Source organism: Calonectris borealis, chromosome W (assembly GCF_964195595.1).
Source record: "Calonectris borealis chromosome W, bCalBor7.hap1.2, whole genome shotgun sequence".
Classification (NCBI taxonomy): Eukaryota; Metazoa; Chordata; class Aves; order Procellariiformes; family Procellariidae; genus Calonectris; species Calonectris borealis.
The window spans coordinates 14,062,294-14,082,869 of record NC_134351.1 but is presented as its reverse complement, the minus strand read 5'-3'; the positions used below and the strand labels follow the sequence as shown (position 1 = coordinate 14,082,869).

The 20,576-nt window shown below is 44.8% G+C and overlaps 1 protein-coding gene across 3 annotated transcripts in view; it reads left to right on the top strand.

Annotated features, from left to right (window-relative positions):
- LOC142075110 (3',5'-cyclic-AMP phosphodiesterase 4D-like) overlaps positions 1–20,576 on the top strand; it is a 659,649-nt gene that overhangs the window by 455,236 nt on the left and 183,837 nt on the right. For all 3 annotated transcript variants that reach the window (XM_075136129.1, XM_075136130.1, XM_075136131.1), the window contains exons 3-4: positions 10,002–10,038; positions 20,475–20,548. In XM_075136129.1, the coding sequence (XP_074992230.1) occupies positions 10,002–10,038; positions 20,475–20,548 (111 nt within the window). The remainder of the gene's footprint in view (positions 1–10,001; positions 10,039–20,474; positions 20,549–20,576) is intronic.

Genomic DNA, 20,576 nt, shown 5'->3' with positions numbered 1-20,576 from the left:
CTGATCCCCTGGTTGTCCCGCACATGCCTTGTGAGCACTCCATAATCTTCCCCAGTACCGAGGTCAGGCTGACCGGCCTGTAGTTCCCCGGATCCTCCTTCCGGCCCTTCTTGTAGATGGGCGTCACATTGGCAAGCTTCCAGTCATCCGGGACCTCCCCTGTTAACCAGGACTGCTGGCAAATGATGGAGAGTGGCTTGGCAAGCTCCTCCGCCAGCTCCCTCAGTACCCTCGGGTGGATCCCATCTGGCCCCATAGACTTGTGAACGTCCAGGTGGCGTAGCAGGTCGTTAACTGCTTCCTCTTGGATTATGGGGGGTTTATCCTGCTTGCCGTCCCTGTCTTCCAGCTCAGGGGGCTGAGTACCCTGAGGATAACTGCTCTGACTATTAAAGACTGAGGCAAAGAAGGCGTTGAGTACCTCAGCCTTATCCTTGTCCTCGGTGACAACGTTCCCCCCCGGCATCCAATAGAGGATGGAGATTCTCCTTGGCTCTCCTTTTGTCATTAATATACTTGTAAAAACATTTTTTGTTGTCTCTCACGACAGTAGCCAGGTTGCGTTCTAGCTGGGCTTTTGCCTTTCTAATTTCCTCTCTGCACGACCTAACGAGATCCCTGTACTCTTCTTGAGTTGCCTGCCCCTTCTTCCACAAGTGATAAACTCTCCTTTTTTTCCTGAGTCCCAGCCAGAACTGCCCATTCAGCCAGGCCGGTCGTCTTCCCCTCCCGTTCTTCTTAAGGCACATGGGGACGGCCTGCTCCTTCGCCTTTAAGACTTCCTTCTTGAAGAACGTCCAGCCTTCCTGGACCCCTTTGCCCTTCAGGACTGTCTCCCAAGGGACCCTCTCGACCAGTGTCCTGAGCAGGCCAAGTCCGCCCTCCGGAAGTCCATGGTAGCGGTTTTGCTGGCCCCCCCCTCACTTCACAAAGTATCGAGAATTCTAACATTTCATGGTCGCTAAGCCCAAGCCGGCCTCCGACCACCACATCTCCCACCAGTCCTTCTCTGTTTGTGAACAGCAGGTCAAGTGAGGCACCTCCCCTGGTGGGCTCGCTTACCAGCTGTGCCAGGAAGTTATCTTCCACACACTCCAGGAACCTCCTCGACTGTTTCCTCTCTGCCGTGTGGTATTTCCAGCAGACGTCCGGAAAGTTGAAGTCCCCCACGAGAACAAGGGCTAGCGACTGGGAGACTTCTGCCAGCCTCTGGTAGAATATTTTGTCTGCCTCCTCATCTTGGCTAGGTGGTCTATAACAGACTCCCAGCAGGATATCTGCCTTGTTGGCCTTCCCCCTCATCCTTATCCACAAGCACTCGACCTTATCATCACAATCGTTGAGCTCTAAACAATCGAAGCACTCCCTAACATACAGGGCTACCCCACCGCCTCTCCTTCCTCGCCTGTCCCTTCTGAAGAGCTTATAGCCATCCATTGCAGCACTCCAATCGTGAGACTCATCCCACCATGTTCCTGTGATGGCAACTAAGTCATAGCTATCCTGCTGCACAATGGCTTCCAGCTCCTCCTGTTTGCCGCCCATGCTGCGTGCATTGGTGTAGATGCACTTGAGCTGGGCTACCGATTCCTCCCCCGACATTGACATGCCACCCCTAGGCTCTTCTCTAGTGAGCCTGGTTTTATCCCCTTCCCCCTTCGAACCTAGTTTAAAGCCCTCTCGATGAGCCCCGCCAACTCATACGCGAGAATCCTTTTCCCCCTGTGAGACAGCTGAACTCTGTCCGTCGCCAGCAGGCCCGGTGCCGTGTAAACCTCCCCGTGGTCAAAGAAGCCAAAATTCTGCCGATGGCACCAGCCCCTAAGCCATGTGTTGATCTGATGAGTTTTCCTGTTCCCTTCAGTATTCCTCCCCGCCACTAAAGGGATCGAGGAAAACACTACCTGTGCACCCGATCCTTCCACCAGTCGCCGCAGTGCCCTGAAGTCCCTTTTGATCCCTTTGGGACTTCTCTCTGCAACCTCATCCCTGCCAGCCTGTATAACCAGTAGCGGGTAGTAATCGGAGGCCTGCACGAGACTAGGGAGCTTCCTAGTAATGTCCTTCACCCGGGCCCCAGGGAGGCAGCAGAGTAATTAAACTGTTTTTATCTCAACCCGGGAGTTTTCCTACTTGTGCTCTCTCGATTCTCTCCCCCATCCCACCGGAGGAGTGTGGGGGGGTGAGTGAGCGGCTGTGTGGGGTTTATTTGCTGGCTGGGGTTAAACCACGACAGTCCTTTTTGGCGCCCAACGTGGGGCAGCGAAGGGTTGAGAGCATATTTAGAGCATATTAAGGAATTTATATCTGATAACATATTAATTTGTTCTGCGCCATGCTCTTGTTTTTGCTGTACCTGTTAAAGATTGGTGTTGGGTTTTGTAGTCTGCTGTGCTCTGCAGTGATTAGTGATGTTTTGCCTGGGAGATTTGTTACTAAAACACTGGCATTGGGGGTTATTTGGTATTTGGGATTCGTAATGAAGCCGTTACTGTATTTCGGGTACCACCTCATAGAGACCATTAGCAAGTATACCTTTTCCTCTGAGAGATTTTTTATGGAGGAAATAGAGAATGGCACCCTCACTACTTTTCTTTATGATGTCGTCTCCTTTGTTAAGATAACTTGTCAGTACCTTGAACATCCCTGGGTAGTTAAGATACATCTATTGGTACTCCTTGGGAATATTGTTGCGGTTTTATCCAAGGTTAGTAAGCAATTTAAGAATGTCATCCAGAGATCTGCCCCAAGGCTGGATAGTTATGAGTGGCAGGGCGAATGGGATAGCTTGGGCAAATGCCTAGGACGGTGGGCACCCCCAGTGTTCTGGAACTTCACCCCTGAACAAGTGCAGGATCCTGAAAAATTAGTAGAATATTTGGAAGAAGTATGCTGTCACCCTGGCCATTCTAGGGAGACACAAAACACTGCAATGTGCTGGGGCCTGGCCCATGCCTACCAAGTCCTTTTTAACACCACTCAGAAGCCCCAAGGGGAAGAAAAGGTCTCTGCAGCTGATGACAAAGCAACAGGCCCTGAGGCTACCCCACCCCCCACGGCAGGCACGGCAGTTACTCTGCTCCCTGCAACAGGGAACCAACCCATGCTGGTATCAGTCGCCCCTATACAAAAAAGAAAATGCACAAGAAAATCAGCTCATCTAGTAAGGGATGAAGATGAACCAGTGCCATCAGGACAACAGGAGGAGGAGGAGGCAGAACCCGCAAATGAGGTGGTAACCACCCGATCCCTATCCCTTGGTGAGCTGCGAGATATGCGAAAAGACAGCTGAACTCCGTCCGTCGCCAGCAGGCCCGGACGTAAAAATCACCCAGATTAAAATCACCCAGATTAATGAAGAATGCACTAACTCTGATGAAACCAAGCTAAGTGCAACGATGATAAAACCGAACGAACGCATCAGTACTGAAATCAGAACTGGCTTCAGGATGCAACAGCCCAACACCACACACCATCTGTCCTGCCCAGTAAGATGGTTATGACAGATGGAGTCCAAAGTCATGGACTAAATGAACTCAACGGACTTTTTAGAGGGATGGCCCATGGACTAAGGGAATGGTATCTCTGTGTGTGTATATATAGAGAGAGAGACAAGAAATATGCTGGTGATTAATTGGAATTTTTTGGAAAATGTGAGACCTAAGCATGATGTAGATGCTATAGAATAAGGGGTGGACACTGTCCTGGTTTTGGCTGGGATAGAGTTAAATTTCTTCCTAGTGTTGTGTTTTGGATTTAGTATGAGAAGAATGTTGATAACACACTGATGTTTTCAGTTGTTGCTAAGTACCCTCCTAGTCAAGGACAACTCCCATGCTCTGCCAGGTGCACAAGATGGGAGGGAACATAGCTGGGACAGCTGGCCCAGCTGGCCAACAGGGTATTCCATACCATGTGATGTCATGCTCAGTATATGAATGGTAGCCGTGTTCCTGGAGGTAGCGATTGCTTCTTGGTTATCGGTCAGTGCGGGTGGTGAGCAATTGCATTGTGCATCACTCATTTTGCATATTCTATCATTATTATTATTTTCCTTTTTTGTATTTTATTAAACTGTCTTTATCTCAACCCATGAGTTTTTCTCACTCTTGTCCTTCCGATTCTCTCCGTGTCCCACTGGGAGTGGGGAGAGTGAGCGAGCGGCTGCGTGGTATTTGTCTGCCTGCCATGTTAAACCACGACACTGTATCCTAGCAGGTCTGCAGAATGTCTCTCTAGCTACTCCTCCTATTAGATGATTAAATTAAATTATCCTAACTTAATTAAGAAATAAAGGTTATGCAGTCACCCTGCCTATCCTTGTGTTAATCGTCCTGCCTGCTTCTCTGTCTGTCCATGCATGCATCTCTAAGTTCCTTTTTAGTGGGGGAAAGTCAATTACTGTCCTGTAATTGGGATAGAAGAGACAAATTAATACCAATCTTAAGGAAAGGAAGCAGATTTTTTGTACTTTTTATTTGGCAACAGTCAGCTGAACATTTATCTCTTCTCCAGCGTGGGGACCATCATAGGCTATATGGGGTGAGTTCAAGTATGTCCCATAGGAAAGGTTAGGAAGAAAAACCCAGAAAATTGCAGAAGGCCAAGCTTCATCACTTTAACATGGTAAATAACTTGCAATGCTTTATATAATCTTTGGTCTGCTAATGGAAATTTGGCCTCTGTTTTATGTAACACTGATTTATCTCATGTGGACTGTTATGTGCTTTAGCAGTCTTTTTTGGTGGTGGTGAATTTGATAATTTTAAATTTTGGGGCTATGTGAAAATTATTCCGCTTTCAAATCTGTCTTTCCTTTGAAAAATGAAGATGTAAACAAGTATGCCAGGCATTCTAGTTAACGGAGTCTAACACTGATGTGAACAGTTTCTTCTAACCTTAAAGGTTAACAGCTATGTCTATATTTAGAAGCTTGTGATATATTGCACAGGGTTCACACTCCCTCTTGCTGCTTCTGTATATAGATGTGTGGCACTACCCTGTCCAGAATCCAGACAGAATCATCTATCAGCTTCCATATCATCTGAAAAGAAAACAGCAGGACACTCATACTTTGTAGTGTTTTACTACACCGCAGTACACTGTGGATCAATGGCACTTTGATTAAATCACATGTTCTTGCTTTTCTGTACAAAAAATAACACAGCCACTTTAGACATTCCTGCTCCCTTTTTGAGCGCTCTCACCTTTTCCAGATTTCCTGACCCAATGTGGATAAAAGATTACTCACCACACCATGCAATTGCTTTTCTGTCCAAGTGGGTCTGGCACATGCTAAACTGCTTTGTGAAAGCTGTAGATATCTTTACTTTCAGTATGACACTTTCACCAAAATAATGACAATTTCTGTAATTGTTGCTCCTGACACAAGGGGCATTTGAAAAGTGAAAATTAAATCCTGGATTGGTTTCAGTGCATTAATTTAATATTTAAATAATAACAAGCTATAGTATTTTATCAGTGTTTTCAAGTGAAATGCAGTCCAGGAAGAGCTCAAGTAGAATGAAGTTTGAAAATTAGAGGAGTGGGGTGATGCTATTTTACAGAAGAAAAAAAAAACACTCCAGGGCAGAAGGCCCATAAACATGTACTTGCTGCATCTTAAAGTGCCTCAGCATTCAAGGGGTGGCAAACAGGGGCACTGAATGGGAAGAAGAGCAAGAAAGTACCACCTCCAGTAAGGAAGCCCACAAGAGATGGTGAGAAGAAGGATGTGGTGGGTTGACCTTGGCTGGACACCAGGTGCCCACCAAGCCGCTCTATCACTCCCCCTCCTCAGCTGGACAGGGGAGAGAAAATATAACGAAAGGCTCGTGGGTCGAGATAAAGACAGGGAGATCACTCACCAATTACCATCACAGGCAAAACAGACTCAACTTGGGGAAATTAATTTAATTTATTAGCAATCTAAATCAGAGCAGGATAATGAGAAATAAAAACAATCATAAAACACCTTCCCCCCACCCCTCCCTTCTTCCTGGGCTCAACTTCACTCCTGGTTTTCTCTACCTCCTCCCCCCGAGCAGCGCAGGGGGACGGGGAATGGGGGTTGTGGTCCGTTCATCACACGTTGTCTTTGCTGCTGCTTCCTCCTCAGGGGGAGGACTCCTCACACTCTTCCCCTGCTCCAGCGTGGGGTCCCACCCATGGGAGACAGTCCTCCACGAACTTCTCCAACATGAGTCCTTCCCACGGGCTGCAGTTCTTCACAAACTGCTCCAGCATGGGTCCCTTCCATGGGATGCAGTCCTTCAGGAACAGACTGCTCCAGCGTGGGTCCCCCACGGGGCCACAAGTCCTGCCAGCAAATCTGCTCCAGCGTGGGCTCCTCTCTCCATGGGGCCACAGGTCCTGCCAGGAGCCTGCTCCGGTGTGGGGTCCTCCACGGGCTGCAGGTGGATATCTGCTCCACCATTAACCTCCATGGGCTGCAGGGAGACAACCTGCCTCACCATGGTCTTCACCATGGGCTGCAGGGGAATGTCTGCTCCGGCACCTGGAGCACCTCCTCCCCTCCTTCTTCACTGACCTTGGCGTCTGCAGAGTTGTTTCTCTCACATATTCTCACTCCTCTCTCTTCGGCTGCAATTGCTGTTGTGCAGCAGTTTTTTTTCCCCTTCTTAAATATGTTATCACAGAGGTGCTACCACCATCGCTGATGGGTTCGGCCTTGGCCAGTGGCGGGTCTGTCTTGGAGCCAGCTGGCACTGGCTCTGTCGGACATGGGGGAAGCTTCTGGCATCTTCTCACAGAAGCCACCCCTGTAGCCCCTCTGCTACCAAAACCTTGCCATGCAAACCCAATACAAAGGACCATCCTATTTTCATAGTTTTGCCAATCTATGTTTTGACAGTTAATAACTATGTTGTAAAAGTTGCCTGGGAATTTGAAGCACTGATGAATATTTTGTGCATTTGTGACATATGTTGGGCATTCAAAGTGTTTGCCACTGATAGATGCTTCTGACACTAGAAAGAACTAGGTCTCCTCTGTCTGGCTTATTTACAGGTAGAAGCAATTTAATATTTTTGTTCTTTGTCCAATGCTGCTGCTACTTATAAAACTTTTAATCTCCAGGATTCAGCTCCTTCATCATTTCCAAATGTTGGAATTAGACTAGAGCAGTAAAAAAATGGTTTTGCGTATTGATTTTAGATACAGTTTCTGTGCAGAATCTGATCCCTCAGAAAACACACTCTTTTCTAAGAATTTGCTCAACCCTTTGTTTGCTTTTTGCCTAAACAACCTGAGTAACAGATAAAGTGTGTAGGCGTGAGGAAGACTGGCAAATAATTTACTTGAGGCTTTAGGCTCTTCCATCTTTACAGAAGTCATTCAGATGACTAAAGCAGGATTCCTTGCTCTACATAGCTGTGTCTCTTTAAAGTGTCAAAACAGAAGAGAAAATGGAGAGCCTAACTATATGCAAATAGTAAAAATATTTTTTTTAAAAGGGAAGAAATGAACAGATTTTACTGAGGAACAGGTAAGCCATCTGTCACACAGCAGATAATATTGTTTCACAGAATTTGAAGACAAAGAGCATAATTTTTCTGGAAGTGAGGTAGTGTACATATTCACAGTATGGTTGTTTAAGTGGAGAACAGGAGAGAAAAGGAAAAGATGGATTTGGCTCATCTTCTGCTGAAGCCTTTGCTATATGATTTCTCTATGACTTGTTCTTCCACTGTGTGTGTAGCTGTATAACTCATTAAGCAATCCTGATCAGAAATTATAGTCTCTTTCTTTTGTAAATTATTACCAAAGGACGTGGCATGCACTTTTGCTGTGGATACATACTTGCCAATATCTAAATATCGGCATGACTATAACAAATAATAAAGTTCTCTCTCTTTGATCAAGTCAGGATCCAAAAGGAAGAGGCCTGATCCTTCCATTGCCCTGGAAAAGCTCTATTAGATGCCACTGATACCATCCTTAATTTCCACATAAAAGTCATCAATTTTCCTAGCTCTTTGCTTTATCAGGAGTGCAGAAAAATCTCCTCCACTGCTAACGGGAGGGTTGTGAAGGGAATTTTCCTCCCTGGCTGCCTGAGGAAACCATTGTTGTCCAGATACTTCATTAAATTAGTCTTGAGATGCTTTCTTAGTAACTGAAGAAAAAAAATGAAGGTCTAGGGCGTTTCCTGATGTTTTCATGACTCAATGAAAACATGAAGAGGTACTAAATCCAGCTGGTCATTAACTCCCCTGTTAACACCCTGGGCTGATTCATCATGTCTATAAAAACTGATTGGATTTGGCATCATTAGACAATTAAAACCTCTGAGTTCCTTCCATGGTGCCATGTTTCTTCTCGTTTGGTGTGAGGATCAGTCTTAAACGCTTTCCAGCCAGGCTGGGACTGTGTTTTCACCTGAAGCAACACCTTATTCCAACCACTCCTGCAAAGACCTTGTTAAAGGTGCAGACTTCTTCCACAGGGACTGTAAAAATCCATTTATCTATTTCAACTAACAGGAATAAAAGAGATGATAATAAAAACAGCTACACAGATATTAAGTATTATGATCATTTTGAATATTGGGGAGTTTTGTTTCATCCTTACACACTCTCTGGTTGTACTTACTGCTTTTTTATTAGGTTATTGCAATACCTGCAAAAAGATTACTGTTTTGTGGACAGTATATAAATGATAAGAATGATTTTGTAGCAATTCAAATGCAAATCAAATTTTTCCATTTATCAGAAAGCCTTCTTCTGATTAGATTTTCATTGATTTGAAATCTGTTGTTAAATACTCATATTTTATGCTTAAAGTTAAATAACGTTAAAATAGCACCAAAGCAATGGTAATTTCTGCTGAATTATTTCAGGTCTGAAAGTTGCAACTTGTAACTCATGATGATAAATTCACTGCAGGAAAATACAGGAGAATTAACAATGGAGTCATATTAGAATTTTGTCTTTGGAAATGTTCTTTTCATCTTGATTGCTGCCATATACAAGATACGATAACTGAAAACTCCAAGTTTTCCCTGTCCCCATGGTCCCCTGGGGTCTCTAGGAGAGGCCTGACTCCATATCCTCAGTGTTACACATGCTACTCTTAAGCTCAAGAGCCATTCAGTCTACTTGTATTTACAAGACTGTATTTTTTGGAAACCATTTCAAGTGGCAGCTTGTCAGGTTGTGCCTGCGTGGTACAGGGACTCACCTTCAGAGACCGTCACAGCCCCATGGGCATTTCAGAGGAAAGCAGACAGTTATGCATGCTTCGGTCTCCCAGCTGCTTCTTCCGGTGGTTGTCCAGTGTTCCTTTAGCACAAGTGGTGACTACACATGGTACTTTGTGTGTATCTTTAATAGTTTATTCACGAGTGGGAATTGCTTTGCAACATAAGCCAATTTCTCTGTATGAGTTTTTCAGTGCAGAAGCAAAGGAACCCCTCTTTCCCTTTCTCCCTTTTCCACTACAGCGCATCATCCCGGCACCTTGCCCATATGTTACCCAGTGTGGTGTGGGTGAGGTTGCCACAAGCAACAGCACACACATGGTTACACCCCCTATAGGTACAGAAGTGAGAGTCAGTTTGAAAGTTTTACTAGGTTTTTATTAATCTGTGATGCGCTGCCCAGTCATCTGCAGTTTCTCACCCGTCCAGTGCTCACAAACTTGCTGGTAACCCTTAATGTGATTGCTTTCTGTATTTTCACTTCCATCCTTTGGGATGAAATCTCTGCAGATCTGTCCTGTGCAGTCACTTGTCCAACAAGCAGCGCAGAAACCGGCTGGTTCATCAGCCATCCCATAGACATGCCAGGCAATTGGGCAATAATTAAGTTGATACTTGCTTTTCAAAGAATCTGTAAAGCATTGGTAGTGAATAACTGTTGAAGAATAAAACCGGAGTTTCCTACAGTGCACTGTAAAACCTAATTTTCTTTCTGTTAAAGCAGTAGCAGTGAGATAAGTTTTCAGTAATATCTAACTTACAATTCTGCTCATTTTTTCAGACATGGAGATGACTTGATTGTGACACCATTTGCTCAGGTAGGCACAATTTTGCCATATTTCTCTCACGATCTTGCACTTTAAAGGCCAAATGGCCAAGCCAGTTGTTTTCCATTGTTAATATTATATAAGATATATTTGCTTGAAACAGGAAAAAACGGTCTAAACAGAAAGTCATAAACCTCCCACTCTGTTATCTATACCTCTCTTTTTTAATGCTTTTTGATTATTTGAAAAGTTGAAGTGCAACAACATGATAAACACCTTCGACTGATGTCTTTTCAAATACTGCAGCAGTCATGATGAAGACAAATCTGTGCTCTCTTATTCTACTGCTTTTTATAATTACAATTTCTCCTTTTGAACATCTTTTATGCATTCAATACAAGGTAATTTTTAGATGCAAGATAAGTTTTACCTAGAATACTTATGTTCCTTTACAAAACCATTTCTATTTGTTTGATTTTTCCATTCAGATTCTATGTTTTATAAAATATCAACTCGAAATTCTGTAGAATTTAGATCGAAACTCCACAATTTTTAGCAATAGAGCTGTCTTGTCATGTATGAAAAGTTAACATTGATATTCCTTGAATCCATGATGATAGGTTTTACCCTGTAATGTAGGAATGAAAGTTAATTCGGTGTAACTACAAGGGAAAAAATAAATCTGGAAGTCATATGTGATTGAAGGTGAATAGAAAGAGAAAGGTTGAGTCACACAGCAGTCAAATAAGAATAAGGTGTCCAACTGTCGTGGTTTAACCCCAGCTGGCCACTGAGCACCACGCAGCCGCTCGCTCACTCCCCCCACAATGGGATGGGGAAGATAATCAGAAGGGTAAAAGTGAGAAAACTCGTGGGTTGAGATAAACACAGTTTAATAGGGAAAGCAAAAGCTGCGTGCTCAAGCAAAGCAAAACAAGGAATTCATTCACTACTTCCGATTGGCAGGCAGATGTTCAGCCATCTCCAGGAAAGCAGGGCTCCATCACGCGTAACGGTTACTTGGGAAGACAAACGCCATCACTCCGAATGTCCCCCCCTCCTTCTTCTTCGCCCAGCCTTATATGCTGAGCATGACGACATATGGTATGGAATAGCCCATTGGCCAGCTGGGCCAGCCGTCCTGGCCACGCTCCCTCCCAGCCCCCCGCACACCTGGCAGGGCATGGGAAGATGAAAAGTCCTTGACTAGCGTAAACACTACTTAGCAACAACTAAAACATCAGTGTGTTATCAACATTATTCTCATACTACATCCAAAACACAGCACTATACCAGTTAATAGGAAGAAAATCAACTCCATCCCAGCCGAAACCAGGACACCAACTTAAGTCTGAATATGTAGGTTGCTTTGGTCTAATGCTCAGCTGTTAAAACAATTAATATTCATTTAATAGGTTATTATATATTTAATTATGTTGTAAACGAACAGATACAGTGTTTATAAGACACTGGCTGATCAAATCCTTAATATGAAGAATACCTTCATCTTTTATTAGCAGAGAAAAGATTAAGCCTGGGCCTTTTCTAAGAATACTTTAAGACCTCTCAAATGGTAAATATACTTCAACAATAATGGAAGAGAAGAAATTACAGGAAAAACAAGAGAAAAAAAAAGTAAAATCGCTTCTGGTTTTAGTTCCTCGGGAAACATAAAAAGCCTAACTCTCAAGCACAGAAAAAATACATATTGTATGGCAGTCAAATGATTCAATAATATTTACTATAGTTGAGTTCACGTTCATCGTCATCTGAATTTTTATTACAAATTATACCACATAGATAAGACAGGTTATAGTATGCCTAGAAAAACAGCAACTATTACACTACATTTATGGATTTTTTTCCTGGGACAAAACACGCTATTTGTTTCAAGGGCGTTTTGGTATTCTCGTTGGCGTAGATGGACATGCTTCAGCAATTAGAGAAGGAGCAGTTGAATGTTAATGCTACTTACACCAAGGTGCCGTAATTGATTATTTGAGTGCTTTTACTATTTCAGTGAAAACCCCTGTTAGCAGTGGTTTAAATCAACCTGGTTTCATTTACATTGAACAGGAGAAAGAGTACTCACAGGGTGAGTTATCACATGTTACATTCCCTAACACAAGGGGAATTGAGATGCAGTTGAGAGAGAGTGCTTAACAGAGGGGAAGTGACATCTGATTAGACTCTTATCTAAAAATGATTTGAATATGCAAAAGCCTGTCTCCCAGTGGGGACTGCTCACAGACTACATCTGCAGCTAAGCTCAGGGCCCATCCCTCTGAGTTACATTAGCAGTATTAGGACCTCACTCAGGACTTCAGAAATTGGACCCCATGTGCCAGTACAATGTCTACACATCATACAAACCACCCTTTTAATATCTTCTTAGAGCAATATTTCATCATGTATAGAATCATAGAATCATAGAATCATACAGGTTGGAAAAGACCTCTAAGATCATCGTGTCCAACCGTCTAATGGCCACTCACCAAGTGGTCACTTAGCTACATTTGTACATGCTCCCGATTCTCAGTGCACCTGAATATACAGCCAATTTGAGTCCAACAGGGCTTACTGAGTAGGAACTTGCAGCCAGGAAAAACAACTACATTGTTTCATGGCTTGAGACAGCTCTGGGAACCACACAGATATGTTTCTGTGGTGCAGTGCTACCTCTGAAAATACTAGCACATACAAGCAGTCTCAGCATCCTGGCACACTGTCCTGGTTTCGGTTGGTGTTTAGGATTTAGGATGAGAAAAATGTTGATAACACACTGATGCTTTTAGTTGTTTCTAAGTACCCTGCTAGTCAAGGACTTTTCAGCTTCCCATGGTCTGCCAGGTGCACAAGAAGCTGGGAGAGAGCATAGCCAGGACAGCTAACCCAAACTGTCCAATGGGGTATTCCATACCATATGACATCATGCTCAGTATATAAGCTAGGGAGAGTTGGCTGGGGAGCAGTGATCACTGCTCAGGGACTGGCTGGGCATCGGTCGGTGGGTGGTGAGCAATTGCATTGTGCATCACTCATTTTGTATATTCTACCATCATCATTAATATTATTATTATTATTGTTGTTGTTGTTATTGTTGTTGATATTGTTATTTTTATTATTGCCATTATTATTTTCCCTTCCTTTTCTGTTCTATTAAACTGTCTTTATCTCAATCCACGAATTTTAATTTTTTTTTTCCGATTCTCTCCCCCATCCCACTGGGGGAGGGGGGAGTGAGTGAGCAGCTGTGTGGTATTTGGCTGCCTGCCGGCTTAAAGCACAACAGTCCTTTTTGGCGCCCATCATGGGGCATGAAAGGTTGCGATAACGACAGATCTGACCCGAGCGTGTTAAAACAAATTTGTTATAAACATTCATTATATCAGTTTAGTAGTGGCTGGTCACAATGTTGGTTTATTTGCTCTCAGAGTTGTTGGATTTGTTCTCGGAGTTGTATTATGTAACACCTTACTTGCTGTATATACTGTTTATCAGTTTTTATGTGCTGTTTATCACCTCTGGGAGATGGAGTAAAGTTATCACTTTGCTATCCTGTGTAACACTGGTTTATAGTATGATAAACTTATTGGTCATGAGATTGTACTCAGCACTGCCATCATCCCTGTCCTTCGGGAGCTATCTCTGGGAAACTATTAATAATTACACTTTTAACCTCTTTGGGGGAGACACCTTCCTTCACCTTCCCCTTCTCCTCCACGATGATTACAATAGCTCTTGAGAATTTTGAATATCCTTGGGATGTTCAAGCCAGCATGCTCCTATTGCTATGTCTCCTAAATGTGTTTCAGGTTTTGTTTAGGGTTAATCAACTATTTAAAAAAATCACCCAGAGATCTGCCCCGAGGCTGGATGGTCATGGGTGGCACGGCGTGTGGGAGAATACAGGCAGGTACTTAGAGAACTTCTCACCCCCGATGGTATGGAACTTTATTCCCAAACAACTACAGGATCCTGATGAAGTGATAGAATGCTTGACAAATAAATGCTGTGGTTATTCCAAAGAGGCACAACTCATGGCACTGTGCTGGGCCCTGGCTAGTATCTACCAAACACTGCTCAGTATTATACAGCACCCTCACGGAGAAGAGAAGGAAAACAAAGCAACAGGCACTGCAGCTACTCCAGCCCCTGCAACAGGCACTGCGACTATTTCAACCCCTGCAACAGGTACTAAAGCTGAACCAGAGGACCAACCCTTGCTGGTATCAGTCGCCCCTGTACAGAAGAAGAAATCTTAGAAGCGAAAGTCAGCTCGTCTTGAAAGGGATGATGGAAAAGCAGGGCCATCACGAGGAGGGGAGGAGGAAGAGGAAGAACTCATAAACGAGACGGAAACCAGCCGATCCCTATCCCTGAATGAGTTGCGAGATATGAGGAAAGATTTCAGCCGACGTCCAGGCGAGCATATTGTTACCTGGCTGCTCCGATGCTGGCATAATGGAATTAGAGGGGAAGGAAGACAAACAGCCGGGATCCCTTCCTAGGGAAGGGGGCATTGACAAAGCAATTGGGAAAGGGACACAGGCCCTCAGCCTCTGGAGGCGACTGCTGTCAGGCGTGAAGGAAAGGTATCCCTTCAAGGAAGATGTTATATATCGCCCAGGCAAATGGACCACTATGGAGAGAGGTATCCAGTACCTGAGAGAATTAGCCATACTGGAGGTGGTTTATAGTGACCTGGACAACGAGCAAACGCCCAAAGATCCAGATGAAGCCCAGTGCATGCGACCCATGACTATGAGGAAAGGGACAACCGGGTTTACTGGACTGTGTGGATTCGAGGGCCTGGCACATCAGACCCACAGGAGTATGAGGCTCTCGTAGACACCGGTGCACAGTGTACCCTGATGCCATCAAGCTATGAAGGGGCAGAACCCATTTGTATTTCTGGAGTGACAGGGGGATCCCAAGAGTTAACTGTATTGGAGGCCGAAGTGAGCCTAACCGGGAATGAGTGGCAGAAGCACCCCATTGTGACTGGCCCAGAGGCTCCATGTATACTTGGCATAGACTGCCTCAGGAGAGGGTATTTTAAGGACCCAAAAGGGTACCGGTGGGCTTTTGGTATAGCTGCCCTGGAGATGGAGGAAACAGCTGACCACCTTGCCCGGTCTCTCAGAGGACCCTTCTGTTGTGGGGTTGTTGAGGGTTGAAGAACAGCAGGTACCAATCGCTACCACAACAGTGCACTGGCGGCAATACCGCACCAACCAAGACTCCCTGATTCCCATCCATAAGCTGATTCGTCGACTGGAGAGCCAAGGAGTGATCAGCAAGACTCGCTCACCCTTTCACAGTCCCATATGGCCAGTGCAAAAGTCTAATGGAGAGTGGAGATTAACAGTAGACTACCGTGGCCTGAATGAAGTCACACCACCGTTGAGTGCTGCCATGCCGGACATGCTAGAACTCCAATACAAACTGCAGTCAAAGGCAGCCAAGTGGTACGCCACAAATGATATCGGTAATGCATTCTTCTCCATCCCTTTGGCGGCAGAGTGCAGGCCACAGTTTGCTTTCACTTGGAGGGGCGTCCAGTACACCTGGAACCGACTGCCCCAGGGGTGGAAACACAGCCCTACCATTTGCCATGGACTGATCCACACCGCACTGGAACAGGGTGAGGCTCCAGAACACCTGCAATACATTGATGACATCATCGTGTGGGGCAACACAGCAGAGGAAGTTTTTTGAGAAAGGGGAGAGAATATTTCAAATCCTTCTGAAGGCCGGTTTTGCCATAAAACAAAGTAAGGTCAAGGGACCTGCAGAGGAGATCCAGTTTTTAGGAATAAAATGGCAAGATGGACGTCGTCAGATCCCAATGGATGTGATCAACAAAATAACAGCCATGTCCCCACCAACTAGCAAAAAGGAAACACAAGCTTTCTTAGGCGTGGTGGGCTTTTGGAGAATGCATATTCCAGATTACAGCCTGATTGTAAGCCCCCTCTATCAAGTGACCCGGAAGAAGAACAATTTCAAATGGGGCCCTGAGCAACAACAAGCCTTTGAACAAATTAAACAGGAGATAGTTCAGGCAGTAGCACTTGGGTCAGTCCGGGCAGGACAAGATGTAAAGAATGTGCTCTACACCGCAGCCGGGGAGAATGGTCCTACCTGGAGCCTCTGGCAGAAAGCACCAGGGGAGACTCAAGGTCGACCCTTAGGGTTCTGGAGTCGGGGATACAGAGGATCCGAGGCCCACTACACTCCAACTGAGAAGGAGATATTGGCAGCATCTGAAGGGATTCGAGCTGCTTTGGAAGTGGTTGGTACTGAAGCACAGGTCCTCCTGGCACCCCGACTGCCGGTGCTGGGCTGGATGTTCAAAGGGAGGGTCCCCTCTACACATCATGCAACCGAAGCTACGTGGAGTAAGTGGGTCGCTACTGATCACACAACGGGCCCGAATAGGAAACCCCAGTCGCCCAGGAATCTTGGAAGTGATCACGAACTGGCCAGAAGGCAAAGATTTTGGAATATCCCCAGAGGAGGAGGAGGTGACGCGTGCTGAAAAGGCCCCACTGTATAACAAACTACTAGAAAATGAGAAGCAATATGCCCTGTTCACTGATGGGTCCTGTCGCCTTGTGGGAAGGCATCGGAGGTGGAAAGCTGCTGTATGGAGTCCTACATGAAAAATCGCTGAAACTGCTGAAGGAGAAGGTGTATCGAGACAGTTTGCAGAGGTGAAAGCCATCCATCTGGCCTTGGACATTGATGAACGAGGAAAATGGCCAGTACTTTATCTTTATACTGACTCATGGATGGTGGCAAATGCCCTGTGGGAGTGGTTGCAGCAGTGGAAGCAGAACAACTGGCAGCGCAGAGGTAAACCCATCTGGGCTGCCGCATTGTGGCAAAACATTGCTGCCCAGGTAGAGAACCTGCTTGTAAAAGTATGTCACGTAGATGCTCACGTACCCAAGAGTTAGGCCACTGAAGAACATCAAGACAACCAGCAGGTGGACCAGGCTGCTAAGATTGAAGTGGCTCAGGTGGATCTGGACTGGCAACATAAGGGTGAATTATTTATAGCTTGGTGGGCCCATGACACCTCAGGCCATCAAGGAAGAGATGCAACATACAGATGGGCTCGTGATCGAGGGGTGGACTTGACCATGGACGCCATTGCACAGGTTATCCATGAATGTGAAACATGCGCTGCAATCAAGCAAGCCAAGCGAGTAAAGCCTCTCTGGTGTGGAGGACGATGGTTGAAATATAAATATGGGGAGGCCTGGCAGATTGATTATATCACACTCCCACAAACCCACCAAGGCAAGCCCTATGTGCTCATCATGGTGGAAGCAACCACCAGATGGCCGGAAACATACCCTGTGCCCCATGCCACCACCCGGAACACCATCCTGGGCCCTGAAATGCAAGTCCTATGGCGACATGGCACCCCAGAAAGAATTGAGTCAGACAACGGGACTCATTTCCGAAACACCCTCATAGGCACCTGAGCCAAAGAGCATGGCGTTGAGTGGGTATATCACATCCCCTATCATGCACCAACCTCCGGGAAAATGGAACAATACAATGGACTGCTAAAGGCTGCACTGACGGCAATGGGTGGTGGGACATTCAAGCATTGGGATACACATTTAGTAAAAGCCACCTGGTTAGTCAACACCAGGGGATCTGCCAATCGAGCTGGCCCTGCCCAATCAAAACCTTTACGTACTGTAGAGGGGGATAAAGTCCCTGTCGTGCACATAAGAAATATGCTGGGGAAGACAGTCTGGGTTACTCCTGCCTCTGGCAAGGGAAAACCCATTCGTGGGATTGCTTTTGCTCAAGGACCTGGGTGCACTTGGTGGGTGATGCGAAAGGATGGGGAAGTCCGGTGTGTACCTCAAGGGCATTTAATTTTGGGTGAAAATAGCCAATGAACTGAATTGTATGATGTTAATTGCTATATAATAATGTATGTGATCACTTCTATGGTTGCTATATGTCACATCAACGGTATTGTAGTAAGAATCACCCAGATTAATGAAGAATGAACTCCGATGATATCGAGCAAAGTGCAGAGATAATGGAACCAGAACTGGCTTCAGGATGCAACAATCCAACACCACACACCATCTCTCCTGCCCTGAAAGACTGTTATGACAGATGGAGCCCAAAGTCATGGACTAAATGAACTCAGTGGACATTCTAAGAGGGATGGCCCATGGACTAAGGGAATGATATCTGTGTGTGTATATATCAAGAGACAGGAAAAGTGGTGGTGATTAATTGGGATGTATTGGAAAGCGTGAGACCTGGGCATGGCGTAGATGGTATAGAATAAGGGGTGGATACTGTCCTGGTTTCGGCTGGGATAGGGTTAAATTTCTTCCTGGTAACTGGTATAGTGCTGTGTTTTGGATTTAGTGTGAGAATAATGTTGATAACACAGTGCTGTTTTAGTTGTGCTAAGTATCCTGGTAGTCAAGGACTTTTCAGCTTCCCATGCTCTGCCAGGTGCACAAGAACCTGGGAGGGAGCATAGTCAGGACTGCTAACCCAGCTGACCATAGGGATATTCCATACCATATGACGTTATGCTCAGTATATAAGCTAGGGGCAGTTGGTTGGGGGCCAGTGATCGCTGGTCAGGGACTGGCTGGGCATCCGTCGGCGGGTGGTGAGCAATTGCATTGTGCATCACTTATTTTATATATTCTACCATCATCATTATTATTATTATTATTTTCCCTTCTTTTTCTGTTTTATTAAACTGTCTTTATCTCAGTCCACAAATTTTACTTTTTTTTTCTTATTCTCTCCCCCATCCCACGGGGGTAGTGGGGAGTGAGCAAGCGGCTGTGTGGTGTTTAGCTGCTTGCCAGGTTAAACCACAACACACGCATAGACCGAACTCAGGCAGATTGACCCAAGGGAGTTGAAAATTGACTGCAGTCACGACAATGTGTCTCTTTCCTTAACAGTCCCAACTATTTTCCTTATATGCTTTTCTTCTCCTTCCACCTTCAAGTCATCCTTTCCTTTTTCAATATATTAATACTTCAGCATTTTGTCTTTGTATTTTATGTATTCATTTTTGAACTTTTGAACTCCAAGGTCTTCTTTCCCCTTCTGCTCACTTATTGCCTGATTTCCATATATCTATCCATCCAACATCTAAATATAACTTTTGTTAGTGTCACTGTACCCTGGGCATGCAAATTTGATGGCATATATAATTATTTTTATTCTGCGCTGAATGTAAAATATGTGAGTTTGCCTCCTGATCTTTGGAAAGGAAAACATAATGAAATGAATGTTGTCTAATTAGGCAACAAATGTTTTTTTATTTTTATTATCTTAACTCATTTGGGAATTACCTACAATAGCTTGAACTGCCAGTTATTATTATCTCCTGGATATTTTCTGTCTATTACAGGCTTCCATTAAATCCTTCTTTTTTCTCCAGCCTCCTACCCTCTTCCTACCTCATGTATAAATTTAAGGGGCTATGGAAAGAGGGTTGTATCCTCCTTGACTCAGACCTCTGGAACCCAAATTCCCATTCCCACCTTTGTTATTCCTAGGATAGGTTCACCAGGGAACCAGCCCAGTCTGGGCTGAGAAACAACAATGGGCAACTACCGCAAAGACACATCAGTGATCCGTTTTGCTGCATCCTCCCATTCCCAGACTGGTTCTAAATAACTCATGGTTCTTCTCTGACATCAGCTGAACTTCCTCTCCCTAGTCAGAGATGTATCCCGTTATCCTTACATGGGACAAAAATTGTTGCATTTATCCAACAGCCTTCAGTAGAGAATGCCTACACCACTTATAACAAGAAGACACTCCTCTACTGCCTCCTCTAGCTGCTGTCTTGCATGAAATTAAGTCCAGAAAGGAAGTACTTCATTTATATCGTCTTTCCCAATGTGCAATACTTATAAGACCCTGCAGACATTTCCCACCTGCTCAGGTGATACCATCCTCTCATTCTGGCCTTCTGTACTAAGTCCCCAAATGAATTGGGCTCCTTAAAGGAGCCACTTTTATTTTTCCTGCCAGTCTAGACAATCTCATTCCCTTTGTCCTTTGAGCTTTGTGGGGGCTGAACTGCAAATGGAAAATTCTGTAATCATTTCTTATGTATGAAGTATTAGGCTTGAATGGGCTATTATCTTCCAAACACTAATGCTTTTATGGTCATTTTAAAGAATTAAGTAATATTCTGTGAAAAACTTTCCTCCTCTTCAAGTAAGTCTATCTTTAAACAAATAATGAGTTGTTTATGAGGAAAAAAAGAAACAAACTATCGCCCTTGTATTACAGACATGTTATTGTTAAATAATAGTCAAAGGCTTCAGACGAGCCAACCCTGAAAACCTTTTATAGTTGTTTTGCAATGTCCTTTTCTTTTTCTTTCAGCACAGCGGAACGGAGATAAATCAGTCTCACCTGTGCAGAAATTTAGACTGAAACCATTTTGTATGTTCCAGGTGCTGGCCAGCCTGCGTACTGTGCGGAATAATTTTGCTGCATTAACCAATTTACAAGATCAGGCACCCAGCAAGTGAGTGTCAATTTTTGGCCACTAAACT